Source organism: Staurois parvus, unplaced genomic scaffold, assembly GCF_062004578.1.
Source record: "Staurois parvus isolate SC_StPar_1 unplaced genomic scaffold, SC_StPar_1.0 ptg000350l, whole genome shotgun sequence".
NCBI lineage: Eukaryota > Metazoa > Chordata > Amphibia > Anura > Ranidae > Staurois > Staurois parvus.
This window is the reverse complement of record NW_028318146.1, coordinates 5687776-5707482: the sequence shown is the minus strand read 5'-3', so window position 1 is coordinate 5707482 and position 19707 is coordinate 5687776. Positions and strand designations below refer to the sequence as shown.

The window sequence follows — 19707 nt, the reverse complement described above, 5'->3', positions numbered from 1 at the left end:
TCGTAACAGAATCATGTAGAATTGAAGAGAACTTTTCATTGAGGAGGAATCAGTTCATTTTCAGTTTTAACTGGTGGATGGTGAGTGTTGCCGACCACTATGATAGGCATTTGATGGTTTTAGGAGTCCAAAGCCATGTCAAACAGTGAACGGGACCTTGGATGGATAATAGATGAGATCATTTGGGAGTTTACTTTTCCACAAAGTTTGTGAGAAAACCAGGAGAATTTGAATAATTTTGTAGAAATGTATTGGAGCCATTGGTAAAGGTTTTTGGTGGTTTTTAAAGATGCAATTGGTCTTCTTGTGGGCAGAAATAAAAAAAATAAATAAAACACTGGCCCCTCGTTAAAAGCTAAATATTTTAATTTTTTCTTATGAAAACAGTGAAAATTTGAGAACTAAAATGTATAAAATATTACAAAATACTTTTAAATGATAGTAATCCTATATCTAAGTCAATAGTGGCCATTGAGGACCTCATCTATCTATACTATCATTTGAAGGATACATAGGTTCATTTCATATCTTTTTGTTGGTTATGTCTTTATGTATAATATTTTTTATTTTTTTTTATCAGATATTAGTGGCCCAAAGGGTTTTTGTGTTTTTTTGTGTTTACAGCTTTTTCCATATTTTTATGGGCTGTTGAATGCTAACTGTATGTATGGTCCCTGACTGTATATGACACACCTGGTTATTTTCCTATTGTGTTGTTTCTTTTTCTTTACTCACATAGATATACATTTTGTATTCCCTACTGCTGCTTTGTATAATGTACCATTGTTATACTTTAATAAAAAAAAACACAATAACAGAAAAAAATAAATATATATAAAATTTAAAAAAAAAACCCTCTAAGTAAAAAAAAGTGTATTTTTTCCGGCAAATTTAGAATGGCAAAATAAAATGTTTTGGTTGTACATCTGCTTTAAAATGTACCTAAACCTAAAAACAAAATGTACTATAATAAAAATAAATAATTGACTATACAAAAATATATTGCCACTTAACAGTCCTTAGATGTGGTGGCTGCATTCGTTTACATTTTCTACAAGTACAGAAAAAGATGTTGACCATGTCACAAATATTGTGTTCTTGTAACTGAACTGAAATCTCGGACAGAGTTATTGGCTTTCTCGGCTATCTTTTGTGTACTACAAAGCATTGCTCCTCTATGTAATGGGGATGAGAAAAGACAGGTTTTGAAGTCCACATCAGAGAAGCAGCAGTGCTTGACAACATTGTTCCCTCAAAGATACAGCATAGTGAGTGTTGTCACCCCAGGACCAGGTGGAAATAAAGGAAAAATTTATGGAAAAAAAAAAAGTGAATGCAGCATAATGACTGGTACGCTTCAGTATATTACATTTCTGTTTTTGTGTTTAGACACACTTTAAGCCTGCTTGGTTAGTTTGTAGTACAACTCCATCTAATGGTTGATGTGCAGGGATAATTCATGTCATTATCTCACTGAGGTGTCAGAGCTTAAGCAGTGGATTGGTGACATTTCATGCCAGATCTACATTTACTCTTGGCGGAGTACACTCATTGTTGACTTTTTTACACCTGAACTGAACTATTGTCACTGAATTCAATGTTTATTTGTACTAGTCATAGCTTGGTGTCACCTGCCTCCAACTGGATGAAACAATGTCTGGACCAGAACAGCATCAAACCCCCTAAAGTGTAGTGACTCCAATTTGATATTTTATTTAAAAACAAAAAAAATCAACAATCTTCTCTTCGTAAAAAATATATGCAATAAGCCTTTTAGCAAACTTTCCTTCACCTTTATCTCTTCTGAAGGACGTCTTGTTTGTTTCACTCTATCCTTTTTCAAACGGATTTTGGAATGGGAGGATCTACTTTCATTATTACCATTTTACTAGAGATGAGTGGGGTGACTTCTGCAAAAATTGATTTCTCCATGAAATCACCTACAGGCATACCTCAGTTTATGAATTTAATGCGTTCCGCGGGACTTTTTTTATTGCGAAAAATTCTTAAACCGAAGCGATGTTTCCCATAGGAATGCATTGAAAACCAATTAATCCGTTTCGGAGGTCAGAAAAAAGTAAAAAAAGTATTTTATCTGTTCAAAACTCTTTATAAAGTGCACTTTTAAGGCATAAATACTGTACAGGGACATGATTAAAAATTAATTTGTAAATGCATTGAAAACCAATTAATCCATTCCGGAGGTCGGAAAAAAGTAAAAAAAAAGTCTTTTATCTGTTCAAAACTCTTTATGAAGTGCACTTTAAAGGCATAAATACTGTACAGGGACATGATTAAAAATTAATTTGTAAATGCATTGAAAACCAATTAATCCATTCCGGAGGTCGGAAAAAAGTAAAAAAAAGTCTTTTATCTGTTCAAAACTCTTTATGAAGTGCACTTTAAAGGCATAAATACTGTACAGGGACATGATTAAAAATTAATTCGTAAATGCATTGAAAACCAATTAATTCATTCTGGGGTTAGAAAAAAGTAAAACAAAAGTCTTATCTGTTCAAAATTCTTTATAAAGTGCACTTTAAAGGCATAGTACTGTACAGAGACATGATTAAAAATGTATTCATAAATGCATTGAAAACCAGTTAATTCGTTAAGGAGGTCAGAAAAAAGTAAAAAAAAGTATTTTATCTGTTCAAACCGCTTTATAAAGTGCACTTTAAAGGCATAAATACTGTACAGGGACATGATTAAAAATGAATTCGTAAATGCATTGAAAACCAATTAATTCGTTTCGGAGGTCAGAAAAAAGTAAAAAAAAGTCTGTTATGTGTTCAAAACTCTTTATAAAGTTCACTTTAAAGGCATAAATACTGTACAGAGACATGATTAAAAATGTATTCATAAATGCATTGAAAACCAATTAATTCATTCCAGAGGTCAGAAAAAAGTAAAAAAAAAAGTCTTTTATCTGTTCAAAATGTTTTATAAAGTGCACTTTAAAGGCATAAATACTGTACAGGGATATGATTAAAAATTAATTTGTAAATGCATTGAAAACCAATTAATTCGTTCCGGAGGTCAGAAAAAAAGTAAAACAAAAGTCTTATCTGTTCAAAACTCTTTATAAAGTGCACTTTAAAGGCATAGTACTGTACATGGACATGATTAAAAAAAAAATAGTAAATGCATTGAAAACCAATTCATTCGTTCGTATTGCGGAAAAAATCGTAAACTGAGACATTATTTTCAATGGATTTTCATTTGTAAACTGAAAATTATGTTAACCGAGGTGTTCTTAAACCAAGGTACGCCTGCATTTCATTGTTGAGGACACAAATGCATTCAATGAGCTGCTTAGGTGAAATTTGCTTGAAAAAAAATAAAATGTTTTCTCTTTGTTTTGAGGTTTTTTTAAGTGTATTCAGGGCTGTTTCATTTAATTTATTTAGTGTTAATGGTTTTGTTTTATATTTTTTTACTTTACTGCTTATCTTTAATATTATATTCTAATATTTTATTATTCATGTACTGTCACCTTATATTTTTTTAGTTTACTTTTTTCCTCTTTTCTTTTTTTTTTTTGTAGAAAAATACATAAAATAGAGACCAACAGAAGATTGTTTAGAAATTTTACATTTCAGGGTTGCCAATAGAACAAGTGAAGGGTAGACATGTACACTTCGTACCAAATTGATTTTCGGAAAATGTGATTTTTAGAGATTTGGATGTATACGAATGTCAAGGAATCAAAAAAAGTTATAATAAAATTAATGAATGCTTTTGTTTCATGCAGATGATGTCACATGATGTGACAGTAGTTCAGACCCATGGGGAAATAAATACAATTTTCAAATTTGTTCTATAATTCACATTCGAGCAAATTTGTGACTTAAATTGAATTTGTAATTGTCACAGTCATTCAGTCCAGTTCCGCAGTCTAATGCATTTCTTAGGTTTGAAAAATTTGGGGGCTGACAAATTTTGTATTATTTATTCAGTTGCATCCGAAAATATTGAATCCTTCTGAATATTTGTTTTTGTTTTTTTTTGTAAATTCGTTATTTGTTGCTCAAGGAATTCGGCAGCAATACAAGTCAGAAAACAGTGGTATCTGCACTGCAAACATTCACAGAGTAGTAGTTCAGTGACATAGTTAGGTATATATAAGACCATCCCCAGTGTGAAATATACAAATATAAGGAGAATATGGGTCCTAACCGAATATAAACAACACAATATGTCAGCAATTAGTAACCGTTATTAGTAGATGTTGAATTCCGTGGCATTTTTTACAGTCTTGATAAGAGAAAGGTTTTCCTTAGTAGGTAGACAGTGGTGTGTAACACAATAAAATTCAAAATGAAGAAAAAGAAAATAAGAAAAATGTGGGGGGGGGGGGGCAAGGGTGGGAAGGGGTAAGAGGGAGGGGTGGGAAGGGTAGTTGGGGGACCGGAAAAAACAGTCTATCTCCTTCTCGGACAATTCTATTCATAAAACATGGCTAACAGCCATGTGCATAGTAATAAAATGAGGGAGTGCAGCGCTAATAAAATTCCCAAGGATAATACATAAACAGTAAATTCATATATAAATAATTAATAAAGTGACAGTGCAAATATATATGCTACTAAAATAAGTGGTTTATATCATGATAGATATGTAACCAATTGAATAAAATAAGTCCAAAGTGACAATGTGAGTAAGATCCCAGATGGTCTTGGGGCGTCCAATGACTGGAACCGTGGATGAGGTGAGAAAATATAGTAAAGATTGCGCACTCACCAGATACGCAATCTATATGCGCATTTGTATATCAAAGAAACTTCAGATGCCCTCACATAGGTCTGGTCAGATCTGGTCATGCATCCTTCACTGCCTCATGATCCATACTCCGGGTTCATACTCAAGGATGACCGCTCTGCAATTGCAGTGAGCTCCCGCAGGGGCTCAAAAAAACAGAGGAGGCTAATAGTGTAGTATGTCAAGGGTGTTTATTCCAAGAATCAGGCAAGTGGGTATAATGAAGAAATTAGATAATACTGACCAAGACAAGATGGCTGCCGGGACTCCTCATGGTGCCGGCGGTATAGCGTCAATCAGCTGTAGCTCTACCCTGACGCGTTTTGAGCTGCTGCTAGTAGTCATAGGGGTTCAGCTTACCATAGAGGACAGGTTAGGACTACGAGGCAAGCGGGGTCTGGTGTTCTGAATAATTTTGATGTATGAATATCGAATCCACTCGAAATATATAGCAATCTACCATAAAAAGAAAACTGCTAAGTTTTTCGAATATACCTGGATCAACAAATTTATAAAAAAATAAATGCTGAATATAACAAGACAAATTCCGAAAATAAATCAGTTCAACACAACAAATATGGCAAAACTAAATTCTTCAATGAAGGAATGCATCTGAAACAAAACTAAAAATTTACAGTGTGCCTCTTTCTAGTGAAGGGAAATGTCGCCTATGGTACACAGACAGCAAAAAAAAACCAAAAAAACATTCAAATGGGTCTTAACCATTTCCAAAAAAAAACATAAGTTTTGCCTAGCTTTACATACTCATTACATTACAACATACTGGGGGGGATTTACTAAAACTGGATATCTATAAATTAGTGAAGCGCTATAAATTATATATATACCATAGTGCCATTAATAACTCATAGTGCTCTGTGATAACAAGCTGATAAATTAAAAAAAATATATATATATATAACAAACAAATACTAAATAAATATAATTGGTGACAAACAAAATAGATAAGTGATAAATATATCTTGTGTATCCAAAATAATTCATAAATCCAGTTATTAACTGATAGCTGTGAATCACACAAATAAATCATCCCTGTATATATAAAAAACAAGTCCATGCAGGTGTAACTTGTGAAAAAAAGAAAGCGATCTTCACTTCTAGTGCACAAAATCCTCAAATGGCAGCAGTGCCTGCTCACCTCCCCACACTGACCCACACAGGGCCAAAGGGCTATTAATCTCCTCTATGACCGATCCTTATTGCAGATTGCTCATCCAGGGATCGCAGGATTTCCACTCCACCTCCACTCAATAGTTATGTAAGACACAAAAAAGAACCTCCCATAGTGCAATATTGTTTAATAAAAAGAGTTTATAACATAATGGTTACACTCACATTTTTCTCCTTGTCAAAAACAGCATTTCACCTCATCCCATAGGTGTATAACATGAAACAAGGGGAACCAATATGGCCGCTGCGTCCGGACATGCGTCCCCATGTGACCGGAAATGACGTAGCCTAAAACCGGATATGGCGTACCGACGCGTTGCGTCACGTACGTCGTGACTTCATCACAAGTTACACCTGCATGGACTTGTTTTTTTATATATACTCGGATGATTTATTTGTGTGATTCACAGCTATTAGTTTAATAACTGGATTTATGAATTATTTTGGATACACAAGATATATTTATCACTTATCTATTTTGTTTGTCACCAATTATATATATTTATTATTTGTTTGTTATATTTTTTTTTTTTTTTTGGAATTTATCAGCTTGTTATCACAGAGCACTATGAGTTATTAATGGCACTATGGTATATATATAATTTATAGCGCTCCACTAATTTATAGATATATTATTTGATCACTTATTGGTTTAAGTTGAGTGACAGCAGCTTTTAATATAGGGATTTCATCTATATAAAGCGCAGGAGGATACCCCCAATCATTACTAAAACTGGAGCATTCAGAATCTGGTACAGCTGTGCATGGCAGCCAATCAGCTTCTAACTTCAGCTCGTTCAGTAAAATTTTGGCAATAAAACCTGGAAGTTCATTGGTTTCTATGCAGAGCTGCACCATCAACTGTGGGTTTAGGATTATATCTTTTTTTTTTTTAATGGCTGAACTGGATGGACTTTTGTCTTTTTTCAGCCAGACTAACTATGTAACCAGATTTTGCACTCTCAAGTTTTATTATTATTATACAGGATTTATATAGCGCCAACAGTTTGCTCAGCGCTTTACAATATAAAGGGAGACAATACAACAATACAGTTCAATACAAGAGGGTTAGGAGGGCCCTGATCCTGGGAGCTTACAATCTAGGTATAAAACCTCAACAGCATGGGATGATAAATGTCATATCAATTGTTTTGTGAATGCCTCTTTTTGTTCAGGTAAGTAAACCAGGGGGGAAATGTATGATGAATAATGCTGACCTATGACCTATGAGCACAGTGAGATATGTACGTGCCATCCAACTATCCTAAGGATTGTCTTTAGGTCAGCTGTCCCATAAACATGAACACTTGGCTCAGCGTATTCTTTGCCTGGCCTGACATCATATGCCTAACACATAGAGGAGTGGAAAGTTACTTCTATCACTAGATTGTTTTTGGGGGGAAAAAAAGAATAAGAGATTGGGAACATGCCAAACGTTTGTCATTGCCAAACATACAAAAATGACCTGTCTGCCACTTCATGTCTATGGGCACCATAAGGGTGAGAGATAAATAGTGTTACACAGATACATTTATTAGTCTGGAGATACCTTGCCATGGGTATTAGCAAAGATAATTTGGTATATTGTATAGATGCACCAAAAAAATGTTGATGAGTTTATTAAAATAAAGGGAAAAAAGCCTAAAACACATGCAGCCACCACATGTAAGGATTGGTAAAGTGCAATATATAATTTTTTTTGTCTTTGAGTTTAGACTTTAACCTCCCTGGCGGTGCTCCCGAGTGTAGCTCGGGGTAAAATGTCAGTACCAAAAGCGGTAACCCCGAACTACACTCGGGCTTACCATGCGGCGTTGCTCAGGGAGTCCCTCCAGCACTTTCCTTGTCCTTCGCTCCCGCGATGTGTCCCCTGCAGCGTCCCCGGCCATCTCCTCCGGCTGATGCCGGCATCCGGCTTCTGTGTTCCGGTCCCTGTGACGTCGGGACGTACGGGTGCCACCGCCGTCGGCGGCGGGAAATTTTAAAATTTTTAAAAAATTTCATTTTTTTCAAAACGAATTTTACATAGTAAAACATTGCTGTTTCAACCCATTTCACATACATTTTGTCCCAAGTGCTTTGTCCTGTCCCCTGTCTGCATTTTGACTGTTCTTTCTGCCTGGAAACTTAGAAAAGTCCATGGCGTCCAAAAAGCGTCCCTTTAGTTCAAAAGCAGTTTTAGACCAGCTAGAGAACAATGATAGTAAATCAGAACTACTTGCAGAATTGAGTGATAATGATTCGTGGAGAAATTCGTCAGCAGACACTGAAAACGATTTTGCGACTTTGCTCAGCGATGTGCAAACTTGGCACTATATTTCAAATTTCAATGTTTTTGGTTTGATTATAATATTGAATTAAATGTATTATTATTATATTATTATTTTTTTTATGATTATTTATTAAATTATAATTTATGATTTTGTGTTTCAAATTTTATCCTACCCGGGATGTTTACTAGACTCTTGTTCGGACAGATTTCAGTGAGTTATTCCTAAAAATTACAGACCTACAATAAAAAAACTACATATTTCCATGCAAAATAATGGTACCGCTTTCAGCACCAAAAATCTGAAATAATCATACCGCTAGGGAGGTTAAAGTCCAATTAAATCTAAATGTCCATCTAACATGACCCTGTCCACGTGGTGACAATGCTGCTGCATGATTTCACTATAGAACAAACAGCGTAGTCACTCTATTAGAGGAAGTGAAAAAATAACTAATTTACTGGCAGGATAAAGAGACAATAAATCTATGATACAGGGGAACTCAGAAAACCAAAGACTGCTGTGGGTGTAAACCTCAGATATGAAATATGAACATGTGATTTGTGTGCGGTGTGACCAGGGGCGGACTGACCATTCCGGCACTCAGGCACTACCCGAGGGCCCGGGGTCAGTAGGGGGCCCTATGAGATCCCCCTGGTACCTTTCATCACATGTGATCACATGTGATTTGTGTGCGGTGTGACCAGGGGCGGACTGACCATTCCGGCACTCAGGCACTACCCGAGGGCCCGGGGTCAGTAGGGGGCCCTATGAGATCCCCCTGGTACCTTTCATCACATGTGATCACATGTGATTTGTGTGCGGTGTCTGACTGAAGCCATACATTTTGTATGGCTCTAATCGCACCGCACCATAAATGTGCAGGAACCTTTTTTTTGGTCTGCACTAGAATTGGATCGTATGACTATTCACACCTATGCGATCTGATTCTGCACATATTAACCTAACTCCTTGATGCCGACGGCACACAAATATGCAGCCTCACAGAACTGTGCTTTTTTCCGTGGGGCCGCATATTTGCGTACCTGTCTTTGTGCTGGGAGCACGACACTCAGCGCGCTCCCAGCACAGAGACCATGGTGTCACTGAGAGCCCCGGGTCCCGTTCTAACGATCAGGACCCAGGACTCCTGATTCCGGGTCGCGTGATCGCTGTGATAGCCTCTGATTGGCTAGTACAGTGATCAGTCACTGTGCAGCCCGGCTCCCTTGTTTTTTCTCTCTCTATGAATGGAGGAGAGAGATACATTGTATCTCTCTAACTCCTGATATAGAGAGATAAATAAATTGTTTGTAAAAAGGAAAAAAAGATGATAAATAAATAAATATTAAAACATAAAAGAAAAATACCTAGATCAAGGTTTGATCTAATTCAGTGCCAGGGTTAGTGTTTGGGTCAAGGTCAGGGTCAAAGGTCAGGATTTAAAAAAAAATTGGTATTAGTGTCAGTTAGTGTCAATGTCAGTGTGTTTTAGGTAAAAAAAAAGACAAAAACAAAATGCGCACTATTGTTTCTGGGCTGTACTATGGGTACAAACAACAAATAACATCCACATATATGGTATCGCTGTGATCGTCAAGAGCTGGAGAATTTATTTTGGGTTGTTCTAGGGAGGTACCGTATTTGCCGGCGTATAAGACGACTTTTTGACCCTTGAAAATCTTCTCAAAAGTCGGGGGTCGTCTTATACGCCGGTACACATGTTTAGGGGGGCTGCGGCATTAAGTACAGGGGTTTGCAGGGGCTGATGTCTCTTACCTGGATCCAGTCCCACGACGATCCGGTCCAGGAAGCGCGGCGTCTCCTTCAGTTCGGCCACTGGATGTTCGTGCGGCTGCTCGGCTCCGCCTCCTCACCGGTGATTGGCCGCCAGAACTGTAGCTCAGGAAAGGCACACAGGCGGCCAATCACCGGCGAGGGGGCGGAGCCGAGCGGCCCCGCGAAAATTGAGTGCTGGAGCAGCAGGTAAGTGTTCTGTGTAGAGGTGCTGCTGCAACCACATATGCTGGCTGCAGCAGCACCATACGAGAACAGGGTCAGCAAGTCTCAGTGGGAGGAATAGTGCCCCATCATTGGTGTCACTGATACCAATGATGGGGCACTATTCCTCCCACTGACACCAACGATGGGGCACTATTCCACCCCCCACTGACACCAATGATGGGGCACTATTCCACCCCTCACTGACACCAATGATGGGACACCATTCCTCCCACTGACATCAATGATGGGGCACTATTCCTCCCACTGACACCAATGATGGGGCACTATTCCTGCCACTGATACCAATGATGGGGCACCATTCCTGCCACTGATACCAATGATGGGGCACCTATTCCCCCCACTGATACCAATGATGGGGCACTATTCCTGCCACTGATACCAATGATGGGGCACTATTCCTCCCACTGACACCAATGATGGGGCACTGTTCCTCCCACTGACACCAATGATGGAGCACTATTCCTCCACTGATACTAATGATAGGGCACTATTCCTGCCACTAATGCCAATGATGGGGCACTATTCCTGCCACTAATACCAATGATGGGGCACTATTCCTCCCACTGACATCAATGATGGGGCACTATTCCTCCCACTGGTGTGCATTGGAAGAGGGGTAGTCTTATACGGCGAGTATAGCCCAAACACTACATTTTAGCAGGAAAAGTAGGGGGGTCGTCTTATACGCCCAGTCGTCTTATACGCCGGCAAATACGGTAGGTTATGGTCGTAACAAGAAACACACATCTCAATAAAAATTTTTTTACTATTTTGGGCCAGTTTTGCTTTGATAATAAAAAAAAATCAGGAGATATCCATTACCATTTACCACCAAATGAAAGCCCAATTTATCCTGAAAAAAACAAGGTATAATACAATTGGATGTACAAAGTAGTTGTGATGATATGGACAATTTTACTATCACATGTCAACGTTGCAGAATTGTGCTTAGGCATTTAGATTTGTTTTACCCTTAGGCGTGAAGGGGTTAACATACACACCCGCAGCAGTTCACATGAATGGGGTGCGAATCTGATGCGGTGCGGAATACGCACCACATCAGTGTGAACCCGGGCTAAAGCTAGGAACAGATTGCATCATATGAGTTATTTTTTTTAATTTTCCAAAAGTTCCACTTTAAGGTTAGGGAAGTTTGAGACTTGCTTTTCTAGAGTGATCTATTACTTTTAGAATCATAATAAATGACCTTTTCAGGTGTAATAAATGTTTTTTATTTTGTTGCAGGGAATGATAGACTCTGCTACACACAGCACTGTTATGCCCTCCCTCTCTGAATCCCATTTTTCGTGGATGGACTTATTCTATAGTGACCTGTATCCGGTGTACAAAGAGCCAACACCAGGTAAGCCGCCTCCTGGAGTTGTTTGCTCGATCCTTCTATCACATCCCTGCAAATTGTACCACTACTATGTTTTTATTACAGATATTTATAAACAGTAGCAGCAATCATTCCCATATGGAAGAAAAATATATTTGAAATAGTACAATTTTGGCCATATTCAATATATTTTTATATATATATATATATATATATATATATATATATATATATATATATACTGTATGTCGAAATGCTTTTTTTATATATTACAAAATATATGAAAAATATTTTCAAATATATTACTTAAAATATATCCTTCACATTTTTTTAACATATAAAAAAGTAATTTTAACATATTTTTACATATATTTGTAAATGCATTCCAAAAATGTAGATTTCTATTTTTAAAGACATACAGTATATTTGAAAATGTATTTTTAAAAATATTTTTCATATATTTTGTAATAAAAACACATTTCAACATACTGTATACATAACGATCGGGACCCCGGACTCCCGATTATATATACAGTCAGGTCCATAAATAATGAGACATCGACACAATTCTAACATTTTTGGCTCTATACACCACCACAATGGATTTGAAATGAAACGAACAAGATGTGCTTTAACTGCAGACTGTCAGCTTTAATTTGAGGGTATTTACATCCAAATCAGGTGAACGGTGTAGGAATTACAACAGTTTGCATATGTGCTTCCCACTTGTTAAGGGACCAAAAGTAATGGGACAGAATAATAATCATAAATCAAACTTTCACTTTTTAATACTTGGTTGCAAATCCTTTGCAGTCAATTACAGCCTGAAGTCTGGACCGCATAGACATCACCAGACGGTGGGTTTCATCCCTGGTGATGCTCTGCCAGGCCTCTACTGCAACTGTCTTCAGTTCCTGCTTGTTCTTGGGGCATTTTCCCTTCAGTTTTGTCTTCAGCAAGTGAAATGCATGCTCAATCGGATTCAGGTCAGGTGACTGACTTGGCCATTGCATAACATTCCACTTCTTTATCTTAAAAAACTCTTTGGTTGCTTTTGCAGTCTGCTTTGGGTCATTGTCCATCTGCACTGTGAAGCGGCATCCAATGAGTTGTGAAGCATTTGGCTGAATATGAGCAGATAATATTGCCCAAAACACTTCAGACTTCATCCTGCTGCTTTTGTCAGCAGTCACATCATCAATAAATACAAGAGAACCAGTTCCATTGGCAGCCATACATGCCCACGCCATGACACTACCACCACCATGCTTCACTGATGAGGTGGTATGCTTAGGATCATGAGCAGTTCCTTTCCTTCTCCATACTCTTCTCTTCCCATCACTCTGGTACAAGTTGATGTTGGTCTCATCTGTCCATAGGATGTTGTTCCAGAACTGTGAAGGCTTTTTTAGATGTCGTTTGGCAAACTCTAATCTGGCCTTCCTGTTTTTGAGGCTCACCAATGGTTTCCATCTTGTGGTGAACCATCTGTATTCACTCTGGTGAAGTTTTCTCTTGATTGTTGACTTTGACACACATACACCTACCTCCTGGAGAGTGTTGTTGATCTGGCCAACTGTTGTGAAGGGTGTTTTCTTCACCAGGGAAAGAATTCTTCGGTCATCCACCACAGTTGTTTTCCGTGGTCTTCCAGGTGTTTTGGTGTTGCTGAGCTCACCGGTGCGTTTTTCCTTTTTAAGAATGTTCCAAACAGTTGTTTTGGCCACGACTAATGTTTTTGCTATCTCTCTGATGGGTTTGTTTTGTTTTTTCAGCCTAATGATGGCTTGCTTCACTAATAGTGACAGCTCTTTGGATCTCATCTTGAGAGTTGACCGCAGCAGATTCGAAATGCAAATAGCACACTTGAAATGAACTCTGGACATTTTATCTGCTCATTGTAATTGGGATAATGAGAGAATAACACACACCTGGCCATGGAACAGCTGAGAAGCCAATTGTCCCATTACTTTTGGTCCCTTAGCAAGTGGGAGGCACATACGCAAACTGTTGTAATTCCTACACTGTTCACTTGATTTGGATGTAAATACCCTCAAATTAAAGCTGACAGTCTGCAGTTAAAGCACATCTTTTTTCATTTCAAATCCATTGTGGTGGTGTATAGAGCCAAAAATGTTAGAATTGTGTCGATGTCCCAATATTTATGGACCTGACTGTATATACAGTCAGGTCCATAAATATTGGGACATCGACACAATTCTAACATTTTTGGCTCTATACACCACCACAATGGATTGAAATGAAACAAACAAGATGTGCTTTAACTGCAGACTGTCAGCTTTAATTTGAGGGTATTTACATTCAAATCAGGTGAACGGTGTAGGAATTACAACAGTTTGCATATGTGCCTCCCACTTGTTAAGGGACCAAAAGTAATGGGACAGAATAATAATCATAAATCAAACTCACTTTTTAATACTTGGTTGCAAATCCTTTGCAGTCAATTAAAGCCTGAAGTCTGGAACGCATAGACATCACCAGACGCTGGGTTCATTGTGAGGGTTCATGTTGGCTTAATAGTTGCATCCCAGTAAAATCTAAGCAAGCACAAGTGTACCGCAGAAGCAATATAAGATAGTTACTAATTATTATAACTGACATACAGCATACTGCAGAATCTTATAGCTACCACCCAGTATTATTAGGAAGCAGGTTCTGTGCCTGATTACTTCTTAGCCAACAATGGAAAACAACAGATTATGTGGGTCAGCAGCCTTTTCCACAGCAGTCAGTTTACAAGCATCAGACATCCGGCGTGCCATTGAACAATAGCATGCCATGGTTGTAAAGTTTGTTTTACAATTTTTCATTTATAGTTTACTGCAAATGGAGCTATAAACTTGTTAAATATTATAATATGTATAATATATAATAATAACTGGTGCACATACAAAACATATACGTTCTGACCTCAGATCATTCCCAATTCCTGCACCTGCGGACCTCAGGTCAACCCCAATTCTTGCACCTTCGGACCTCAGATCCAATTCCTGCACCTTTAGACATCAGATCCAATTCCTGCACCTTTAGACATCAGATCCAATTCCTGCACCTTTAGACATCAGATCCAATTCCTGCACCTTTAGACCTCAGATCAGATCCAATTCCTGCACCTTTAGACCTCAGATCAGATCCAATTCCTGCACCTTTAGACCTCAGATCAGATCCAATTCCTGCACCTTTAGACCTCAGCTTAACCCCAATTCCTACACCCAGGGCCCTGGATAAGGGGGTACCACCAGTCCACCTGTATAGGCCCCAGACTAGCAGGGGGGCCCAGGCAGCTGGGCGAATTTGATGTGGGCAGGGAGAGTGATCAGCATGGTGGTGGGGGGGGGGGGCAATTACTAGAACTGATCCCCTGCATAGCTGTCTGAGAGAACCATACAGGGGATTGGTTCCAGTAATTTCCCCCAGCCACACTCATCACCCTCCCTGTGAGCCATATGTTTCCCCCTGCTTCCAAGGCCCCACCTGTGTGCCCCCACCCCCGCAGTGCTGCCAGCTTCCCTCCTTTCCTTCCCACCAGCAGCTTCAATCACACAATAGGATCATTCAGGATGGAGAGTGAGGGAAAGGTCTGGTAAATGTGTCACATTTACCATCCCCTTCCTTTCCTGAATGAACACAATGAGTGATCAGTATCAATCACTCACAGTGTTCATTCATAACTGAAGCATAGTAAACTGTTGTTGTTTTTTGCATTGGGGGGGCCCTGCCAAGTTGGCTGTATGGGGCCCTGTGGTTTCCTACACCTTCAGACCTCAGGACATCTCCAATTCCTATACCTTTAGACCTCAGGCCAGCCCCAATTCCTGCACCTTGAGACCTCAGATCATCTCCAATTCCTGCACCTTCACACCGCAATTTATCCCTATTTCTTGCACAGCCTATAGCAGTGGCAGTTCTGGGTGACATTGAAAACGTATTGTGTACCCACCCATGTGAACTACAGATATTCAACCATTAGATCTCCAACTGCTGTAAGGCTAATATTCCCTGCAATCCCATAAGTTGACATAGACTCAAGTACGTTAGACTATGCTCCATGTATACTGTATTATTATTATTATTATTATACAGTATTTATATAGCTCCAACAATACATGAGACAGTACAATAACAATACAGTGCGATACATGAGGGGTTCAAGGGCCCTGCTCCTTGGAGCTTACAATCTAGGAGGGAGGGGATAGTGGAATGGGAGGAAAAGCTGTGGGGGATGAAGTGGTAGGAAGAGTGGAGGAGATCGGCAGTTAGCAGAGGGTGGGGTAGGCTTCCCTGAAAAGGTGTTTTTTTTAGGGTGCGCCTAAAGGAGAGGAGAGTGGGTGATAGTCTGATGGATTGGGGTAGGGAGTTCCAGAGGATGGTGATGCCCTGGAGAAGTCTTGGAGGCGGGAAAGGGAGGAGGAGATCAGGGAACTAGAGAGAAGGAGGTCTTGTGAGGAGCGGAGAGTGCGTTTTGGGTGGTATTTGGATATTAGGTCGGTGATGTAATTTGGGGCAGAATTATGGACAGCTTTGTACGTCAGTGTTAGCAGTTTGAATTTGATCTGTTGGGCAATCGGGAGCCAGTGGAGGGATTGGCAGAGGTGGAAACGGAGCGGTTGGTAAGGTGGATGAGTCTGGCCGCCGTATTCAGGATCAACTGAAGCGGGGATAGCCTGTGGTGAGGCAGGCCAGTGAGGAGGGAGTTGCAGTAATCGAGTCGTGATATGATGAGGGAGTGGATGAGCTGCTTAGTAGCTTCTGGGGTATTAGAATCTGTTGGGAGATATGTCATCACTGCCTATCCTGAGGACACCACAAGATGTGAAAAAATCCACAATGAGAGGACAGCTCTCGCAGAGAGTTGTTACATGAAGAGGTGTCTCCATTGGAAGACTTACCTTCACCTTCTGTTCTGTTGACAACTGTAAACTTCTGAAAATTTCCATCACCTTCTGTCCCAGTGACAATAACCAACAGGACCAGTAAAGAGGGTGAATTTCTTCAATGGAGACATATACAGCACTTAAACATGCCAGAGGGCCTAACCCTTCCCCATTTTATTCACATAAAAAAAAAATCCCAAATGGGAGATTCACTTTCATATTCTGTCTTGGTGATCATTTTCACCAGAAATATAAAATTTACAGTTGTCTTTTGGAAAAGGAAGTCATGAATTCACTCCCAGTGAGGACATCTGTTCCAGAGAATTTTGTCAAAAGTAGCACTTCCACTCACTTTGGGGAGATTTCTGCTCATTTCTTGTTCTGTCTCCAGGACAGGATGTGAGGGGAAATTTCCCCAACAAGGGCGCAGTTTTAAAATCTTGACCACACTCCAAAGCAAAAAAAAAAAAATCTGAAGTTCCGCTTTAATCCCATATCAAGCAGATTTCACTTGTGCACGGTTAATCACCTGATTATAGTCTTGGCCCCTGGCACTCGTCTGCAAGTACATGTGGTGATTTGGCAGGACCCGGCATATTCCCAAGATCTGATGACGCAGTTGGCGATCCAGTTTCACATGCACTGGAACTGTAATAATATCTTTCAGTAAGGGATATTGGTCATCATTACTGTAAGAGTGATACTTATGAATCCAAATAACTGGAATTCTTTCACATGCTTGAAAGTGGCGGAGTCATTACCGAGAGATGCTGTTAATTATCACTTGTCATTAAGATTGATTGATTCAGATGATTAAAAGTAAACAGCTCAGTGTCTGTAAAGGTTCCCATTTATTCAGGTCATGGTATAGTTGGTAGTAATTAGTCACATTCAGCTGGACATATTCTGTAATGTTGAAGATGTTTCATAGTTTCTCCAAGTAACTTCTTCAGTTCCAATGAATGTCAGGTAGATTTCTATTCACACAGTAGCACAGACACCCTTATCCAAACACCATGGAATGTGTAGAGGTTGATTGTCCAAGAGCAGGATGCAAGTTGTGAAAGTAATAGAACTACCTTCCTCCTGTTACATAATCCCATCCATGGTGTCAAGAAGTCTGCATAGGTGTTAACCATTCAGGCCACATAGCTGGCGGTGTAAGTTGCTGTCACATGACCAGGGGGTAGCAACTGGTGCAGGTGGCCTGAAAGAAGCCATCTCTGTCAGACTAGATCAACCATCCCTGAACAGGGGTGATGGCCTTCACCACCATCTGTCTTCTAGATATATTGTCATTTTGACATCTCCATCTCGGCGATTTGACAGCAGACAACGTTAGCCATGTGAAGGATTAACATCCCCTCTCCACATGTATAAATTAATTCATTTCTTAGAAAAATAATGCTGCCGCCTTGGCTTGAAAGAGTCTTGCCACTCACTCAATTCAGTAAAGTCCTAGCGATGCTTTTTTGGCTGTACAGCTCTTGAAAATGGCTTCTGCCAGATTCAAAAACCCCTGCTGCCTCTTTTCGCAGCATTACCACTATGTGTGACAGATTCGTGTAGTTCTTCTTACTGCACCAAATTAAAAAAAAAATTACCTACAGTTCGTAGATAACGAAGCTGGAGGTGATTAAGACCAACTCAAAGTTGGCGTACAGAGACAAGCAAAGTGCCTGTCTCTGTGTGCTGTGTACCAGGTGGTATTATTTTGTTTGTTGATTTGACTGCCTCCAGTGATGCTGACACTGGACGGAGCCTGATTGGGAAAGCTGAGACCAGGGGCGGACTGACAACTCATGGGGCCCCCGGGCAATAGGGGATCATGGGGCCCCTGTGTCCTTGCCCAAACTCAAAAAGCCTATGAAAAAGGTACCAGGGGCATCTCATGGGGCCCCCTACTGACCCCGGGCCCTCGGGTAGTGCCCGAGTTTCCAAATGGTCAGTCTGCCCCTGGCTGAGACATTAGTTCCCCGTCATGTTCGTTCTCTGCTTGTGATTGACACCAGGCAGTGGCTTGATACTCTAGCCAATAGCAGGCTGTCTGTTGGCTATGGAGTTGCCCACTGCCTGCTGTTAACAACATGTACATGAATTAGGTGCTCAAAATTAAATTTGGCGTTCAGAGGCATGTTGGAATTCTAGAGAGTGTCATAGACACTTTTTATGAGTTCCCATGACTGTGTGTAGGTAAAGGGCTCTCAGGAGATGTAGTTCTGGGAGCATGTCTATATCCACTGGACTCTGCAGTCACCCCTGCAAGAATTTTACAACCTTGGTGATGATGTCAGAGTATTCAAAGCTGTTTCTTGTTACAGAAACAAAGAAAACAACAAATGCATGCTGGAACATTCTGTAGAAGGGTAAGGAGGGTTTGGTAGCCCAGGTGGTGCTTAGACAATCTCTTTAAGCAATAATTCTTGGTCGTCTTTGTACCCCCAGCCTGAGATTGGACAGTGACTGAGCAGCAGAAGACTATTCCTCTTTCACCCTGCTCTAAGCTCTAGTCAGCAGGTTCTGTGTTTAATAGAAACCTGCCAAAATGGAGATTGAAGGAATGCCATTACTGGCCTCCTTCTGAAGATGCTATCTGCCTGGCTTTTCCACTGAATTTCTGACATCAGTACTTTCTGCAGCTGCAGAACTGTGCATTGTAATGTCACAATTTATTGAGTGACTGATTAAAGTCACATTTCAAACATCCAGGCCCAAACCCATAAAAACCTATAAAAACCCATAAAAACCCAAGAACAATCATAAAGATATATGAGTCACTGGAATGGACTGTAATACCTTTTTTACAGCAGGTAGGCAAAAAAGAAATAGAATATTTTTGTACTACAGGTGCCTGTCGGTGAGGGACTGATAACTGGTGCAGAGTGGCCCCCTGCCTTGGCATAAATGGGGGTTTTAAAGTAAAAAGAGGGCCAAGGCACTTGCCACCACTGGCCTTCCTCTGAAAATGCTAATTTCCTGGCGTTCATTCGCATTTCCTGATTCTTTATAGCTCACTGAGTTAGAGCGTGCATGCAGCCAGTGAAGTCAGAACTCCTTAATTGCATAGATAGCAGATGAAAAAATAGAGATGGAGAACTACATGTCAGACCAGGGGCAGACTGACAACTCATGGGGCCCCCGGGCAATAGGGGATCATGGGGCCCCTGTGTCCTTGCCCAAACTCAAAAAAGCCTATGAAAAAGGTACCAGGGGCATCTCATGGGGC

General features: G+C 39.8%; 1 protein-coding gene across 2 annotated transcripts in view; it reads left to right on the top strand.

Annotated features, from left to right (window-relative positions):
* Positions 1 to 19707, top strand: part of ELF5 (E74 like ETS transcription factor 5) — a 63192-nt gene that overhangs the window by 21395 nt on the left and 22090 nt on the right. For both annotated transcript variants that reach the window (XM_089684630.1, XM_089684629.1), the window contains exon 2: positions 11493 to 11610. In XM_089684630.1, the coding sequence (XP_089540756.1) occupies positions 11496 to 11610 (115 nt within the window). In that variant the 5' untranslated portion in view covers positions 11493 to 11495. The remainder of the gene's footprint in view (positions 1 to 11492; positions 11611 to 19707) is intronic.